This window comes from Pseudonaja textilis, chromosome 2, assembly GCF_049901715.1.
Source record: "Pseudonaja textilis isolate UNSWEBS1 chromosome 2, rPseTex1.2, whole genome shotgun sequence".
Lineage (NCBI taxonomy): Eukaryota > Metazoa > Chordata > Lepidosauria > Squamata > Elapidae > Pseudonaja > Pseudonaja textilis.
This window is the reverse complement of record NC_141991.1, coordinates 128,947,892-128,966,357: the sequence shown is the minus strand read 5'-3', so window position 1 is coordinate 128,966,357 and position 18,466 is coordinate 128,947,892. Positions and strand designations below refer to the sequence as shown.

At 41.6% G+C, this 18,466-nt stretch overlaps 1 protein-coding gene across 14 annotated transcripts in view; it reads right to left on the bottom strand.

Annotated features, from left to right (window-relative positions):
• Window positions 1–3,759: 3,759 nt before the first annotated feature.
• Window positions 3,760–18,466, bottom strand: part of SMARCC2 (SWI/SNF related BAF chromatin remodeling complex subunit C2) — a 31,759-nt gene continuing 17,052 nt past the window's right edge. Inside the window, exons 14-29 of one of the 14 annotated variants that reach the window (XM_026717412.2) lie at window positions 18,105–18,235; window positions 17,951–18,022; window positions 17,573–17,686; window positions 16,529–16,682; window positions 16,042–16,134; window positions 15,430–15,549; window positions 15,283–15,345; window positions 13,158–13,416; window positions 11,619–11,942; window positions 11,089–11,153; window positions 10,557–10,686; window positions 9,976–10,142; window positions 9,194–9,328; window positions 6,757–7,141; window positions 5,333–5,701; window positions 3,760–4,271 (exon numbers count right to left, since the gene is read on the bottom strand). In XM_026717412.2, the coding sequence (XP_026573197.2) occupies window positions 4,195–4,271; window positions 5,333–5,701; window positions 6,757–7,141; window positions 9,194–9,328; window positions 9,976–10,142; window positions 10,557–10,686; window positions 11,089–11,153; window positions 11,619–11,942; window positions 13,158–13,416; window positions 15,283–15,345; window positions 15,430–15,549; window positions 16,042–16,134; window positions 16,529–16,682; window positions 17,573–17,686; window positions 17,951–18,022; window positions 18,105–18,235 (2,658 nt within the window). In that variant the 3' untranslated portion in view covers window positions 3,760–4,194. The remainder of the gene's footprint in view (window positions 4,272–5,332; window positions 5,702–6,756; window positions 7,142–9,193; window positions 9,329–9,975; window positions 10,143–10,556; window positions 10,687–11,088; window positions 11,154–11,618; window positions 11,943–13,157; window positions 13,417–15,282; window positions 15,346–15,429; window positions 15,550–16,041; window positions 16,135–16,528; window positions 16,683–17,572; window positions 17,687–17,950; window positions 18,023–18,104; window positions 18,236–18,466) is intronic. The other 13 variants (XM_026717417.2, XM_026717413.2, XM_087925234.1 and 10 more) reach the window with 13 other exon arrangements.

Genomic DNA, 18,466 nt, shown 5'->3' with positions numbered 1-18,466 from the left:
CCAGTGAGTCCTTCCTTCTCATTAGGTGACCAAAGTATTTTGAGTTTCATCTTCAGGATCCGGCCTTCTAAAATGCAGAGTTGATCTCTAGGACTGACTGGTTTGATGAGTTTATTTAATAAAACAGGACAAATAGGAAGAAAATAATGAAATGCAATGGAACAATAACTACATCGAACATATTCAGTGCTATGGTCGTTAAAAATGGGCCCCTGCTATAATTGAAAAAGTCTCCTTAGAAGCACATGTAGATGTCGAGATATTATTCCAGCACGGCCTTGTGCTAATTCCTTCCGCTTTCTGTTTTCATTTGCACAAGCTGCTTTAACATAGGAATTACGTTAGCATAAGGAAAATCTGGCATGTAATCGATGCCCCTTTCAGGCACTGAACTCGGTTGTGCGAGCGAGATGGCTTTGTCTTTCTTAAAAGGAAAAGAAGATATTTGTGGCTGAATGAGACAGCTAGTAGCACCTCTTAACTACACCCGTTACAGGACCAAATAAAGGCAAGAGCGCTGGAGCATGTTGAGCAGGAAGCTGAGGAAGGAGTTCAATGAGAAAGGAGACTGTAGCAGCTTCGTCTACCCGTTCGTCATCACCACCACCTCTTAGGAAAGGTTGCCAACTCAATTCTGCATTGCCTTCCTTAGAGCAAAGCAGAAACAACTTATTTTCAACATGGATTCTCACTCTGAGTCATCAGGGAGATCCAGCTAGCATCACAGAAGCAAGCCTATGTTAAGTGGGAGACTGAGACATCACCTACCTCACGAGTAAGAAGCTGCATAGAAGATTCATTTTTTAAAAAATTGCCTGCACTTTGATCCTCATCCTGCAACCCTCCACAGAATATTGACATAGCTAGACTATTTGGCTACATGTTCTATTTCTACCTGGCCAGTGGCAAAAGAAAAGGGGGGAGGGGGGGAATCCACTCCTGTCAGCTCAGTTATGAAAAAAGTATTTGGCCTTCAGTACAATTTGCCTGTGTGAATATGCTGCACTTCCATTAACACTCTTTACAGTAAGAATCATTAAGATGGTTACATGTGGATATTCAAACAGCTGCTTAATGGCAAGTGTTCAAAAGGACATTAAAGCCTATCTGTGTTGAGGTCAGTTTTATGTAATTGGCGTAGTAGCTCATCCATATTAAGATGGATACAGACCATAATTTTCAGAATCCTAATTTGAGGCAACAAATCATCTTGAGTAACAAAATCTATTCAGGTATAGAACAGGAGTGCCCACTAGAGCATCTGGAATCTGCAGAAAACTGCAAAAAAAAATTGCTTTCTATTCACACAACCTTGTCTTCCAGGTTTATCTTCCCATATTCCCATCACCCATTCAACTTTCCCTTTCTAAATAAGTATTTCATGTAAAATAAAATTTGTTCATTTACCTGTTAATAATAAAGTGTAGCTATATGCATCCCAAACTGCTTCAAGATTTGTCATAATTGTAGGTATGTTAAATAATAAAAAGGAATCTTTGAAGGCTCAAATCACATTGTCTAACTCTAACGAAAGAAAGCAGTTTTCACTGGGCTCACTCCCACTCCTAAAGCCTCCATTAATCATGTTGTCAGATAAACAGGCTCACCATAAGATTTGTTTGCAATCCTAAAAATCTAGCTGTGGCAAAGACAAATATTTTTCAATAGATTAGAAAAGTATATCCTAAGGGTAAAAAAGTTTGAACCAAGTGGAACCAATGGCCCCGATAAATAGTTGGCCTCATTCAACACATTCAAGCAAAGACTGGACACTTATCTCCTGGGAATACTTTAATTTGAATTTCTGCATTAGACAAGGAATTGACCTCAAATGCCCCTTTTAACTCTCATCAGATTCATCACAGGTTTCTTATTGAAACCTTATCCAAGTAATAGATAACCCTGTCAGCATATTGACATTAGTAATGTAGGAATATTTTCCCAAGGTTCAATTAAAGTTTGTATTCTCTGGGAAGAATAAGACAATCTCACCTTGGACAGTTGAGATGGGAGGCATATAAATTTGATAAATAAATAAATAGCAAATTAAATATCCTTAGTGCTAAGAAAAGGTACATTTTAAAGTGTTTGAATTCTCTCTAAAATAATAGTCACCCAGTGGTTTTCTCAAGCAACAGTAACTACGTTGGTAACCTACCATTACTCATTTTAGAGGAACTGTTATAAAAAGAAAGTGATTCCCCATAAGTAGGAAAGATAGCTTTCACTTAAATTTCCCATCCTTGTCAACTGAATAACACACCTGATGAACTAGAAATATGTCCCAAAGCTGTTTATATAAAAATGCATTTGTCCATGCTTGTTTTTCCCAAGCCTAAAATTCCAACCTATCAAAATAAGGTGTTAACATTTACTGCATAGAACAGAGACCTTGGAGGTTTCCTAGTCCAGGGGTCTCCAACCTTGGCAACTTTAAGCCTGGCGGACTTCAACTCCCAGAATTCCCCAGCCATTCCAATTCCAAGGGTTTGCCAGGGTTGGAGACTCCTGTTCTAGTCCAACCCCTGGCCCAAGGCAGGAGTCTTTATATCATCCTGGACAAATAATTGTCCAATCTTTTCTTGAAAACCTCTAGTGATGAAGCACCCACAACTCTGGGATGCAAGTTATTCCTGAGAAACCATTCTACTGTAAGGAAATTCCTCATTCCCACGTTGAATCTCTCTCTGAGGAGCTTCTGCCCATTTATTTCTTGTGCTGCCTTCATGTAATATGGACAATAAATCAATGTTCTCTTCCCTGTGACAGCCCTTCCAAGTATTGCAAGACTGCTATCATGTATCCCTGAGCCTTCTCTTTATTAAACATATCATTCCAGTTTTGTTAGCCGCAGCCAAGAGAAAATAAAGAGGATGCAGCAAAGTTAGAGATTGCACATGAATATTCTCATATGATAGGAAAACACTTGTCCAGCTGGTCCTGATAACCCAAGAACAGACAGTCCTTGTTTATCACACACACACACACACACACACCCCATCTATTGTGGCAAAACAATTGCTAAATGAACCATAGGACAGAAAGAGAGCACAAGGCTACAAATATTGGTAGTTGCTGCCCTTGCATTTAGATACAATTCTCTCATACAGCAATGCCAGCGTTACTTGGTTTGGTATGTGTTGTGTATGTGAGGTACAGAAATTTGATTCTAAGTATGCACTTTAGTCAAAAAATGATTTTACTGTTTATTGTGTTTGTGAACAGTGGCTAACTGAGGCAATTATTTAATGAAGACTAGCTCAAAGGTAGTATTCAGCAGGGTCTGACCAGTTCTGGAGAACCGGTAGCAGAAATTTTGAGTAGTTTGGAGAACCGGCAAATACCACCTCTGGCTGGAGATTTTACAGTCTCCTTCCCCTGCCATGCCCACCAAGCCACGCCCACAGAACCGATAGTAAAAAAAATTGAATTCTACCACTGGACTATCTGTACTTACACATTCTGAGTAACTTCTTCGCGTAAGAGACTGAACAGAAGCCAACGATTCCTAATCCCTGGGGCATGTCATGTGGCCTCGTGGATTTTGCTTCAGAAGCAGGCTATGAAGAACCCTAGAGAAGCATATTCTAAACTCACGCCTCCAAGTCGGCTGGGTTCTGCTGGAGTGCTAAACTGCAGTTCATTTTTTTCAAGCTACAATGGTTGACTCCATATGCCGCACTAAGCTGTAAGCAAACCTATCTTAATATGGCATGAGGCCCAACTCTCCCAACTCAAAAGAGATTGCATATTTCCTGCTAAGAGATGGAAGGTATTTATTATATTTTTCTTTATTGTTTGTTTTTTTTAAAAAGAGCGAGACACATACAAGGAGTTACACTCCCCTTTCAACAGGTTTAAAATCAAAGCCTTCTATAAATAGTAGTGGCTGTCTGTTCTGGAGATAGATTCTTGCCCCCACCCCGCCCCCACCAATTACAAACTCCTTAAATAAAAAGTCTTGGTATGACTAGATACAAAAAAAAAAAGTGGAAACAGGAGACGGAGCTGAGACACACAGGGGAATGGAAATCAGTGGAGCCGAATTCTCTTCCTCCTTGGATCGTTGTTCTGAAAACCATTTAAAAACCCACCCAAACAGAATCCATGTTTAACACGATTTGGGGTTTCCTGTCCTTCTGGAAAGGTGAGGGGCCCATCCAAGAGGCATCCACAAGAATAGCTCATAGCTTCTCATTGTGAGGGTGGGACTGGCGTAGCTGTGCTGGGGCTGGGAGTGATAGAATCCGGTGGCAGTGAAGGTCCTTGATCTGGGGCAAAGGGAGAAATATAGGATAAATTACAGGGCGGCTTTACAAAGACATGGAGCAGAAAAAGTACCGTAAATACAACTTGTCCCTTGCTGCCATAATTGGTCTTTGTGCATCAAACATAGGCTTTTAATTACCGGAAAGACTGAACAGCAATAGCAACCAACCACCTTATTCCTTGTACTATCCAGCAGCTGTTTTTAAGTTGCTCTAATTTAACTTGCAGGGCTGGGCACTCTACCGGTAGCATGCAGCCATGCCAGTATCCTAACCATTATCTGCACCTGGAGAGATTGGAAAGAATTTGGTTTATGGATGCTTAAGGCCTGACTATCCCCCCCCCCCAAAAAAAACCCTCTTAAAGACAATATGATTGGGTTAATTTTTCCCTTTTTAGGTACTTCATGAGACTCATAGCTTTTTCCATTCCTTAACCAAGTAGCCCAACCTCCTTTAAAAAAAAAAAAACTAGCCCAATTTTTTTTTAGTTCTACCAAGTCAGCTGATTTACCCAACTCCACCCTTAGTGGGCCCCCAGATACAAAAAGGTTGCTCAGCCTTTCTCTCAGATCCAAGAAAGGATGTGAACTCTTTTAAAAATTCTTTTTTTTTTCCAGGTCAAACCCAAATTAGTTCTACATTTATCTAGTAAGAATCCCTTTATATCAGATATTCTCCCAGAGTGGACATCATCTCTATTTGGGGGTGAGGCATGGGGAAGGAATACCCATACACCATACAATTACAATATGCAACCATTCCCTTTGCCATAAGAATCTGGGTTGGGAAACTTCCACAACGAAGCCACCTCAAGGCCACCAACTCATCATAGCACTTTAGAGTGAGTATTCAATGTCAAATTATGACCACAATCAATTTAATCAGAGTTTCCTAATAAACTGCAATGGATGTCCCAAGTCACGCAATATTGTTTGCAAAACGCCACGACTCGATTCACCTCACTTACTAAGCCCCCATCAAAAGATCCCATTATGACCCAAGCGCAGAGTGTAATCTCTCTCCCTCTCCCATCCCACCATCATCTCTGGGTCTGTTCTCACCTGATCCAAGACCAGCACTTGGAAGAAGGTTGCCCTGCATTGCTGCCACAATAGCTGGGCTCTGGGCAGCCGCAGAACCATGAGGCAGAGGGGTGGCAGAAGGATGCAGGGCGCTAGAGACGTTGATGATGGGCGGATTAGCCATGCTGCACGCAAGGTTACCATGCACTGGATGGATGGGCGTGTTAGCAGGGAAGTTAATGCCGATGGAGTCTGTTACGTTACTAGCCATGCTAAATGGGATGGAGGCAGGCATTCCAAAAGGCAGAGCTGAGGGGATATTACCAGCCATGGCGGGGTGAACGCTTGCTGGGACCGCCCCCGGGAGAATCTGGGATGATGGTTGTTGGCTGGGGTACGGAGGCTGGGCTTCAGAAGAGACAAAGAGAAAGAATGCATTGAGTCTGCTAACTAAATGCAAGCAAGCAAAGATTTGACATAACAGATTATCATCCATCTGGGATTTCAACATTGCACTGCTTTGGGGACCTAAGAATACAATCAGATGTCTTAGACGCACAGACTAATAAGCCCCAAGTACATCCTAATTTGGGAACTCTACCAGTTGCTTCAGGGCCAAATGTATGATCCTCAAGAAACGGGATATCTGATGGGCAGGAAAGCATCCTAACCTTCACTGAGATTATTCTCCTCAGAATAGGAGTGCTGTTATTTAGAAAAAAACTGGAAAGTTCTCCCAAGAAATAAAACTCACTGGTTTTGCAAAGAGCCATGCAATATAAATGGTTACTTTCTCATTTTAAAGATACTCTTTAATGTGCAACTCGGGCCCAATTTGTATATTATCAAAGAAATAAAAATCTGATCTGGTCAAGTGTTGCTTCACATTAGTATCTAACAAATAATTGTTTTGTTTAAAATAGTTATTCGCCTTTATCTTGGGAACAGGCAAATTGGAGGTGACTCCAAAAAGCCATTTCAATCAGCTATGAATTAACCCTTCATCATTCATATGAATTTCAAAATGTCTAATGTGGTGGTCAGGATCCCCACCTAAGCCCAACTAGTGTCTGTATTGTTAGTAGAAACCTAGACAGAAAACCACAATTTGTTTTGTAGTACCTTCCAAGTTGATCCCAGTTCTGGAACCTGTTCTAATAAATATACCTTAGCGATTAATTCAAAATTACAATGTTATATTCCACTTGCTATCCTCTTTTCCTATATACATTTGAAGCTGCTTTCATCCATCTACTCCATTAAATTAATGTATCCACCCCAGTACAGTCCATTTGGACTGGAGAACTTCTCCAAGGCTTAGCAAATGGGTCTTAGTTTCCAATCTGGAAAACAGAGGAATGAATCTGGAACTGCAAGTACATAATACTGGGGGTTTAATTGCTGTGCTGGAGCCTCTGGGACCACTGTACTTTGCCCGCAGAGAGTGGAGCCTTTTTGCTTACCATGGGAAGCTGCGGAAGGCTGTCCCGCCTGACTTGGAGCAGTCTGAGAAGTGCCAGTTGCCGGCTGCTGTGACTGAACTGACACAGACTGCCCCATCTGTTCAGCTTGGGCCATACTGCTTGGCGGTCCTACTGTGCTGGCAGCTGGAACGGCTGTTTGGGAGATGGGCATGGAGTGAGCGGTAGGTGCCAGAGGAGCTCCTGAAGAAGGAAGGGGCTGTGATCCCACAGACAGCGCTGGCGGTGGCGGTGGCTGCTGTTGCTGCTGCTGCTGCTGGTGCATTTGCTGAAAATGCTGCTGGCGAGCACGCATTTCGGCATACTTCAACTGCTCCATATGGAAAGCCTGACGATCAGCCAGAAGCTGCTGCCTCTGGTACTCCAACTAGAAGGAAATCAGCAACGGGTCATGCATCTGTTTTCTCCTGTCACTATCTGAAACCATATTCTTATCCCATTAACTAACCTTAAATAATTGCAAAATTTCATCGTCGGGCCCCAAACTGTCTCACTTGATGGAATGGTGAAGGCCACAATGATGAATGTATGTTTGCGTGTGTATAGATATCCATGCCTATGTGTGTATGGACATGTGAATACCTAAGGGACTTCCACGTGGAGGAAGAGGGGACTGAGGTGGGCTCTGACTAATTCTCTCTTTGTGTTTTGTCTCGCAGGAAGTCCTCTTCAACTGAGGGGAGCAGCCTGTCAACCCTGAAGCTGACCTGACCAGAGCCATATTGGAGCTTCAGTGTTCCCACACTGGAGCTGAGCTTATACAGCAGTCACTGAAGATTGAAAGTGCTACAGTTAATTGCCAAATAGAATCATATCTTTTTTGGTTTAAAAGTGATCAAATGTTGATATCATGGTCACTCCAACCATTTAAAAATGGATCTAGAAAATCAGATTTCAGATTCAGTGCAACACTGAGTAGCGTTAATCACTCTCCTGATGAGGGTCTAAATATATCCCGTTGATGTTGCTGAACTTCTTAACAACTTTCAATACCATGCTATCCTGTCTGAAATACATGGAGATGCAGAGCTGATACAATACACCACAGGAAACCTAAAAAAAACAGGTCCCAGATAGTGATGCTGGAGAAAACTTGTACTATAAAATCCCTCAGTGATCTACTTTGTCCTTCATATTATTTAATGACTAAATGAAACCACTGGGAGAGATCACCAGAGTTTAATTGTCAGTGATATGCAGACACTTTGCCAGACCTAGTCAAAGGGCACTCTTGGAGAAGATGAAGTGAAGGTTTAGAAACTGAAATCAAACCTAGAAAAATGTACATTCTCCTGGTTTACAGGGGGATAAAGCACGTCTGGACTCGAACATGTATCCAATTCCCACCCCAAATCCCTGGATCTAGTCTCCCTCTGAAGCAGCAAATCCATAACTTTGGGGTATTCTTTCATCCAGCATTATGATATGTAGAACAATTGAGTAATGTGGACAAGACATATTCCTTGGATTTAGGTTGATTTAACAGCTGCTACTATTTCTGGACTACGCACACTTGCCAAATCAATTACTAATGCCATCTATATGGGACTATGCTTGAAGACCTTTTGGAAGCTTTATTGGGTTGAAAAGACAGCTGGTTGAGCTTTAAGAGGGTTTAAGAGAGTATATAACATTTCAGATGCATTAATGTTTCTGGGTGCAATTCAAGTTTAGGGTTTGGATATGTGAACCATTTGCACATCACCCGGTTGCTCTATGAGGGAGATGGGCAGTTCCTAAATATGGAATATAAACAAACAAACAAACAAACAAATAAACCTGTCCGTCCCACAAAAGAGCTCAAGAAGCTTCTTCTCATCATGTCCTCTCCTTTCAAAGCTAGCCCACTATCCAGTCTTTTCAATATTTGCAACATACCCAGTTGGCTATTTTCAAGATCCAATAAAATGGATCGCTCCAGGCAAGAACCAGAACTGTCAGCAAAAATAAATGGTCACTACACTACCAACTAGTTATTCCAGCTTCAAGTAGGAAATTAACAGCAACAGCGGTAATATAGTAGTATTACTATATGAGCCACGGTGGTGCAGTGGTTAGAGTGCAGTACTGCAGGCGACTCCTGCCGACTGCCAACTGCCTGGAATTTGGCAGTTCAAATCCCACCAGGCTCAAGGTTGATTTAGCCTTCCATCCTTCCGAGGTGGGTAAAATGAGGACCCAGATTCTTGCAGGCAATATGCTGACTCTGTAAAATGGCTTAAAGAGGGCTGTAAAGCACTGTGAAGTGGTATAGAAGTCTAAGTGCTATTGCGATTAATATAATACATTAACATAGTAGTAGTAGTACTATAAGTAGTAGTAACAGTAGTAATTTTTTTACCCATGAACATATATGCACAGAAGCAATGTTCAATCGGAGGAAGCAAAACAAACAGTAAGCAGATGCAGCTGTACTCACTGCCTCGCGCTCCCGATCCATGATGGTCTCCAGCTCTTCAAAGTGCCTCAATTTGATCTCAAGCTTCTTCATCTGGGTTTCCACCAGCAAAGCAACAAGCGACTTGATTTTACGTTCCTCTACTGCTGCCAAATGCTGCCAAAATAAAGAGGGCATCTTTGAGCTCTGACAGCATCATATGCCACAGAATTCCCCCCCACCCCCCCCAATAAGCCAGAGAAGAAAGCCTAGTACATGCAATTAAGATTCACAGAATATCCAGCCACTGTTTTATTTATCAGCCAGCAATTATTGGAAATACTATTTATTTACACAGACCTGTATGCTACACCAGTCATTCTGGAGTTCAACATACTAATAAAAACATTAGGGAGTAGAATACTGAGTATTTCGAGTCTTTGCAATAGTGGGGAATATCTGTAGCTCAGGTGTGAGGTGAGGGTGAAGGTTCGTTCTCCCAGCTTGTGGGTTGGTTTCCAAACATTTCATCCCCAGGCTAGGTAACATCTTCAGCAGAGTTTAGGGGATCTCAGTGTCAGTGTTCTGCTTATAAGGGCTTCAGGTGTGGGTGTGTCAAGTGAGAGTCTTGTAACAGGTCTTGTGATGGGTCAGCTGTGAGTCATCAGTGTTTCAAGTATGTTATTTTGATGTAGCCAGTGAAAACCTGAGGCTGGGAGGGGCAAGTTTGTTTGTTTTTTAATTGGCTTAGATCTCCAATTGCTATTAGGTGCTCTGGCCTGGCCTACCCAGAGAGCAGAACCCAGCCTTTCCCAGCAACTCACCTTCGCCTTTACTGCTGCGGCAGCCAAAGCAGCAGCTGCTGCAGTAGAGAGGTTACCTTCACCGATGTCCCTCTCCACCTTGGTCTTCCGCTCACCCTCGGCTTCTGCAAGGTCCTTGGGTCCCTCTTCCTGGCCATCCTTTGGCTCTTTTTCCTTTTCTCCATCAGCTGTGCAGGAGAGAAATGTTTTATGGGACAGGACAATGATCTAATGGGCAAGGGAGATGATCTTCCAGGGCCTAGAGGTCAGCCTTGCATATCTGGACACAATGACATGGCAACAGAGAGGAAGGTGGCAGATGCTTGCAAATTAAAAAGGTGCTAGAAGCAAAACATTGCCCTGCTAGCCTATTCTCTATCCCTGGATGTACCACAATCATCAATGCCACTGTTTACATGATCTTGAAATTTATTGACAAGAGCTCTTACGTGTTCCAAATTTAGGTTTCTATGACCTGCTCTATTGCAATGAAAAGAAATTATTTCTGGATGAGTCTTCATTACTTCGGGCCACTTCCTGCCAACTCAACTTGGACTCCTATGAAGCTAGAGCCTTTTCATTTCCTGGAAAATGACACTTACCCAAAGTGTCCCCATCACTCTTCTCCATTTCTTTTTCACTGTCAGCCTCCTTGCTTTTATCATCCTCTTTCCTAGGCACCTCTCCAAGTTTCTCCTTAGCTTCTTCCTCGAGAACTCCTTCCCTTTGTTCCTGCATTAACAGAAAGGCTCAATTCAGAAAATTGTCACTTCCGCTAAAAGATTCTTACTCCTTTCTAGAACAGGCCTGCTGCCACAATAAGGGGGTCATTTGCCTCATACAATGGAATTAGAAATGTCTGTAAAACAGAGAAGAAAATCTGTAATAATTACTTCAGTGGCTTAGACAGCACAACTTGGGAATTTTGCAATAAAAGGTCAATCAAATGAACATTTTATAAATAAAATAAAAATTGGTCCCCAAATGACATAATAATCTGATCCACAAATGGCCCCCCCAAGAGGATTCTTTTAGTTTTCCTCTTTCTTGGTATATTTTATGGCTCATAAAACTTGCTTCAGGGATTGAATTGGCCGTGTAATTCTTTTCGGTTTATCTCATGCCTTCTTGTACCTTCAACTCCTTCTTCTCTTCAGATGGTTGAGATTCTGACCGGTTTTCATCTGGGCAGTTCTCTTCTGAACGAAAGATGGAAAAATGGGACAACAGAAAAGAAACCACTGTTAGGATCTCTGTATATGCCTTCTACCCACACCCAACAAAAATTCAAAGTTTCAATGATGAAGGGATCAGGGAAGGTAAATTCTAAGAGCTATAAGAAAACTAGACATATTTTAACTTTCCCCCCCAAAAACAAAGAGGCTCCTTAGAATATGGCTTGACATAGTTCTTTTCGTAACTGCTGGCCCTTAAGGCTGGTAGGATTACAGTTACGCTCCTTGAAGAGGAAAACATTTAAATGCTGGCTTCTGTCTGCCCTTCCCTCTGTCAAAAAACCAATGCCTGCCATGAAGGAATGCCTCAGAATCTATACTTTCACACCCTGAATTGCCTACAAAGGCCTTCTCCCTCCATTTTCTGCCCTTGGTATTCCCAGTTTGACAGGGTGAGGGGTTAGATGAATGACGAGGGGAATCCCTTACCCTGTGCCAGGCGATTGAGTGTGAGCTCCAGGCCGGAAGCCAGGCCAGCTCTGTTCTCTTGCGTCTCGGCCCCCTTCTTAGTCCCCACCGCATACTGGGCGAGGTCCAACGAGGGCGCTTCACGGGTTGAAGCGCGGAAGGCGCCCCGCTCGCCCCCCTCACCTATTCTCTCCAGCTCATCGGACGTGGTCCCCGCAATTCCGCTGCTCTCCAGACCAAATGCCGGGTCTGCCTTGCCTGTCATCTTAGCAGCTTCTTCCACTTTGCGAACATGAGCTTCTACCAGGGCTGTAGGCACCTCCTCCTTCATCTTGGAGAATTCCTCTGCAAAAGACAGCCTTGAATTCATCCCAATGGCAAAACACAGCATTGCAGAATATAGGAGGGGGAAAAGAGGCTTGGAAGTATGCAACAAGTAGGGGATTTTTTTGAGCCACTCCCATTTAGTAGGAAATGCCCAAGGCAGGAATTGTAGATTGCAAGGAACTCTGGAGTAAGCAGAAATCCATGGAGACCAGGAGTTCAAATGTAAATCAGTAAATCACATATTTTTAAAGTACTCAGCACACCAGGCCCTGGGTGCCAATGGGCACACCTTCTAGATCTCAGGACTTTTACACATTTGGGACTAGAGCACACACACTATGCTCTTTCATATATTTGGCTTTGAGCACACACCTATAAAACATGTACACTGAAAATATTAGCATGCAATATTTATGAACAATATTTCAATTTAATTACATGCTGCAAAAAAGCCAAGCTATAAAAAAAGAAACTTCTGAAGCATATGGTTGTACTGGATTTGAGCCACAACAGGTAAAAATAAGTTAAAATACAATGAAGTAAAATGCAATAATTAAAATAACAAAATGAAACAAAACAAAACAAAATAAAATAACATTTTAAAAATGGAGTATAGTATCTTGGGTTCAGAGAAAGGCTTTTATCAAACAAGAGGCTTAAAAAACGTACTACTGGAATTCAAGGTAAGGAATGATATTACATAATAAAACAAGGAAACTCCTGATCTAATCATGATTTAGACTGATGATTTAGTGGATTTAGATCAACTCAACTCTACTACACTAAAACTAAACCAAATCAACAAGTATGATTTGGATTGAAATTCCCAATATATAAATACCGTAATCTGACACTTAACACCTGTTCACCCTTTTCTTCTTAATAGGTCCCAGGAAGCTGACTGAGAACACAATATCCTAAAAACCGCAGTGTTCCTTCTTAAAATTCCAGCCTTCCAGTTCTAGTCCTCAAGAACAAAAATTATCTAAGAGTTGACGTTTATTTGATTGCGCATAATCAATTAAAAAAAAAAACACTTCAAGTCCCCTTGCATTGTCAAGTATTAGAAAATACAGGCTGGACAGAATTTCACAGAATTCTGTTGGATAGCGATATGGCATTTTAGCGTGTTTTTATAAGCCCCCTACAACCCCCGCAATCCAGCCCCATCCCGAGTTTAATATCCTTTCCTTCTCAGAGCACAGCCTGCTTTTGGGGGCCCTCATTTGTTACCTAAGGCTGACTTGGCTGCTGCAGATGCCACGCGGGGATCCACCACTGAAGCCAGGAAGGCCACTGTGCTCATAACAGGGTTGCCTGACTGGCTGAAGGGGATCGGTTGGTAGGCCAGGGGTCCAAGAGAGGCTTCAGAATCCTCCAGGTAAGGATCTTCAATGGGAAGACGCAGGAAGTGCAGAATGCATTCATCCTGAGTACGACTGCCAACATGCTCGGACACTTTGTTCCAGTCATCCTTGTACATCTCCAGGGCCTAAAATGCAATTCATAGAAATGGCGACACTCGGGATGTCAAACAAAGAACAGGAGCAATGAGCAGGAACACCAGAGTACAGATTACAGGCGAGAAGTTATTCAGGGACCCTTCTGGAATCTGAGCGCCTGATTCCTACATGTTTTCATGTGTTGGGGATGCAAAAACGTCGCCTGTGCACAATTACACAATACCCCAAATTACAGGGTGGCTATTTATTTAAGCACAAATCCTTCCCACATTTAAACTCTTGCAGGAAAAAAGAGTCAATGAAAATGAAAATGGCCACCATCCCTCCAAACTGAACATGTTCAACGTGATGGCTGTACTTGGACCATTCGTGAGTTTGTGATTAAGACAAAGAACTTCCATTACTATCTGAAATGGTGGCTTGTGTTTAATTAACTTATCTCATTATGTTCTGCATAGCGACCTGGAACTCTAACTGAAAGTTAACAAATGGTTAGCTTCTCTTTACAGCTGTCATAGGGCCAGCTGGCAGAAATGGCTCTGCCTCTCTTACTATATAACAAAAAGTGTATTTTTCAAAGTCACTTCAAATAAGGGATTCTGATCCTGGTGTGGCTAATTGTAGGAATAAAGGAGACAATTGGTATTGGCCCACCTAACTTAATACTGTCTACAAAGATTACTACAGGTGTTCCTCGACTTACAACAGTTCATTTAGCTATTGTTCAAAGTGACAGCAGCACTGAAAAAAAGCGTACTTATGTTTTTCACAGTTACCACCTTTGCAACATCCCCAGGGTCACATGATCAAAATTCCGATGCTTGGCAACTGGCTCGTATTTATGACCATTGCAGCGTCCTGGGGTCATGTGATCCCCCTTTGCGACTTTCTGACAAGCAAAGTCAATGGGGGAAGCCGGATTCACTTAACAACCAGGTTACTAACATACAAACAGCAGTGATTCACTTAACAACTGTGGCAAAAAATATCGTAAAAGGGGGAAAAACTCAATAAATGTCTCACTTAACAGAAATTTTGGGCTCAACTGTGGTCAAAAGTCGAGGACTACCTGTAGTGACTTTCCAGGTTTTGGTGAAAATGCAGTCTTGGCACTATACTTTTTCCATGTTTAACATTTTCTCCAACTACTAAACCAGGCCCCGTCCTCAATTTGCAGCTGTGGTTTGAATCAGAAGTGTATCACACTAGGTTCCAGGGAAGAATCCATTCCCAGAAATTTCCAAAGTTGTTATCATATTGTTACCTTGCAATTTAAGGGGAACATTATTAAATCGACAACTGGAAAATAATTTCATTAACTATTTTTAAGCCACCGATTATTAAGATTTATTTTCCTGGGGGTATGTATGACTCCTAACATGGCACTGAAAGAAAAAGTAGTTCCATATTCTTGGATTAAATATGTTCGAATAATTTTATGTGACTTGCTTCTGTTTAAGTGCACTGTCTACACATCATCTCTATTTCTGTGTAACAATAAAAGGATCCTCAGACATTTTATTCGTACGTTATTTTTAAACAACTGAGCCTTTCTCCTTGATGTGCAATGGCTCCTTAATGTCTTTACAATCTTCTGAAAGACGTGGAATAAACCCATAAAACAAACAGAGACTTAAAATATCATCGTTGCAAGGTAAGTTAAATGGCCTGGAGAAAACAAAAACTTATCAATTTACTCATCGAATTTTAAAATTAACATTTCCACGCAAGAAAATAAGAAGTCGATGCCCAATATACTTGAGCTGCTGGGAATAAAAACAATCTGAAGATTTGGGAATAAAATCAAGAGAAGAAGGAATACTTAAAGAAAGCTTAGGAGCAATTGTCAGAAGCACATTTTTAATGGGCAATTTGAATTGCTTCCATTCACTCACCTCCAGCAGCAACAGGGTCTCCTGTTCTGTCCATTCACGAGTAGCACTGGCAGCAGCTTTGCTCTGTGGGAAAAGACTTGTGTGTCAGAACTGACTAGTCAGTGGACAAGACACATGAAAAACATCCGCTGTCTTTCCTCTTTTTACCTTAGAAGGAACATTCTTTTTCGTGTACATGTCAGTGCGGAGTCCAAAGTTTTGCATATCTGGTGGCTTCTCCTTGCTCTTGTCTGGGAAGTTTAACATCTGCTGGGAAGCTGTGGTTTGCTTTGAAGAGAGATGAACAAGCTTCATGTGATGTAAAGAAAGCCCGACTCTCAAGACCTCTGAAGTGCTATTTGAATGATCACTACCACCTATAAGGAGAACAAGCAGGCATCCACCTCTAGATCTTATTTGGTGGGGCCAAGCTACAGCACAGCATATGTCAATCTTAGGCCCACCCAGACATGTTGGAATTTCAAGCAATTCATCCGGGACAGCATCTCTCTTATTTGGGTCTTCGGTGACCCATTACAAATCTTCCTGGGCCTGCAACAATGAACATACAGCGGTGCAGCCTATAAGGGAATTACAGGCAACAAACTACATAGGGAGAAATGGAACAATTCAATTCCTGCTCATCCTTAAAAACTCAGCAGATTGACCTGATTCAGTTTCTGGCTGCATGGAGTTCCACAGTTTTCCAGAGGAAAGTATCCAGGTGTCATTCCTCTCTGGACTCCCACAAACACCAGCCTCCGCTGGGAATTCTCTTACCAGCTCCGGTTTCCCTTTCACTGTCTCTGTGACAAGGTCTTCAATCTCTTTGCCCTTTCGTCCAGTCTTGGTATCGCTATCACTCTGACGACCCTGAAGCGTAAGCAAAATTCTGTCCTGTTGCCCTCTCCCATTTACATTAATATTTTAATCTGGGAAAGCAAAGTTATTAAGATGTCCAGCATGCACAAACACGTGATTTCCTTTAGGATGAAATTTCCTTCAGATACTTCCTTAGCAACTTTCTGACATTTATTTTCTGAAGAATTTTTTTCCCCTTTGATTTTTCTCATTTAATATAGTTTCTGGTTTACTTTTAGCAGATGTTTTAAATGTCGATATATTCTCAGCCGAGGTCTATATATTTCTTTTAACATGTTTTGCGAGCCATTCATTCTTAATTATAGCTACGGAAATTCTAACAATGCAGATAAATTTTAAAAAATGATGTGTGTTCAAATTTCTTCTCCAGGTGGCTGGATATTACCTGGGGTGTTTTGGGCTGCAGTGGCACCAGTCCCGAAGGGGTGTCAGCCAGAACATGGAAATGAGAAGTGGGCGGTGGTCCCATCGGTGTTGGTCGACTCTCAGCATCTACTTGGTAATTGATGAGTCCCCACTGTTCCAGGAAGGCATGGACTCTGCAACCAAGGAGATTGAAAAAGGGAATCTTTAGCTCTAGATCAAATCTGTGGCAAAAGAGCTATGGATTAAGACATCAGCCATCTAAGAACTTTTTTTTAAAAAAAATAAAGTTTTATTAAAAGTCTTACAAAGAACAAAAAACTAAAACAAATTAACACAAATGAATTATAACAGCAGAAGAAAAAAATGACTGCAGGAAGAAAAAATGAATATATTTTTTAATTTCCTTTACAGCAAATATAAGTACAATTACAAAATTATCTCTTATTCTATGATTACAAAAAAAGCTCACTCTTTTCTGTTGTTTTTTTCATATCAAAACCACAAATGGCAAGTGCATTCTTTCCATTTTATGCAGGAACATCAAGAAGGGGGTTCCAGGCATCCATAAATATATTGTTCTCTCTCTAAGCAAAGAAATTAATTTAGCTGTCTCTGCAAGTTCATCTTCTCCAATAATTATTCCAATTCCCCACAATGCCCTTGTGGGCATGACTGAACTTTTCTACCTTTAAACATATAGTAATCTTGCTGCAGTAACCTTATATAAAAACAAAGTTCCATGATTTTTTTTTCTTGTTGCTTATCCCTTAGTCCCAGATCTCTGGTTTCTTATTTTAATTTTAAAAATCTTCTGAATTATTATATGAGTTTTTATCCAAAACTTTTAGGTCACATACATAAGAACGAGGACTGTGTTAAGCTCAAAAAGATGCACCAACCACGATTTCTTTCTCAGTAGATCAGAAAATCATATTTAGCCCATCTTATGGTAAAGTGATCGTTAAGACATAAGATCAAAAATCCAGTTGCATGTACCAAATGATAAAATTAAAGTGGACTGCTGCAAACTGTTACTAGGCTTCTGTATGCTCAGCTAACATACCTCATGATGGCACAGACATCACCAGCCAGATTTCGACGACATGCAGTGGAAGTCAGGTATTCCTGAGGATTGAGCCGGTATGTGTCAATCATGAAATTGCGGTAAGCCAAGTAGCTAGAGCATGCAACAAACAGAAAAGAAAACAGAACTACTTTCAGTTCAAGTCATTGCACTTTGTAAAAGTCTTCCCACCTGATTAGCTCCATTAGTCCTCTTACTAAATGCCTCTAAAGGCCAATGCAGAACCTTTCCTGTCTGAATCGACTCCTATAACACTGAAGGCACAAAATGTCCCCAGACTCTCACCCTTGCAGAAGAAAGATGCTGCAACATTTGCTATCCTGGTAGAGATACCAGAGCGCATAAGACCATTCTTACATTTCTGGTGTCTTGGACTTGTTCTTGCCGTTGAAAAACTCAGGGAGGGCTCTCCTCTCAATGGCATGGACACTGTGGAAGAAACACGATAAAATATGAAGAACAGGTGGGGAGGCTGGAGGAACTCGGGGACAAAAAGCTCACACTCCAGCACCTGTTGTAGTCGAACCAGGCTGCATAACTGGGGATGATAATGTGATGGGTCTGCTCGGTCACGTTGTCTTCATGCAGGTCGGGGTTCTTGGTCTGCTCTCCTTTGTTCCCAGCATTATTCTCCTCTTCATCCTGAAACCAGAATTCTCTTCAGTAGGCGGTGGGCATGCTTGTCATGTTCTTATGACTGTGGCTCCTAATCTTCAATTTTTTTTTTTAAATCAGAGGACCCGGGATCTTGGAACAATTCCATCCACACAGCAATCCAAACCCGAAACTCTCAGTGTAAGTCTTAATTCCAATACATTACAGACACAGTTCGAGAAATGATGGGAGGCTGGCACACAGAAGAAAAAAAAATGG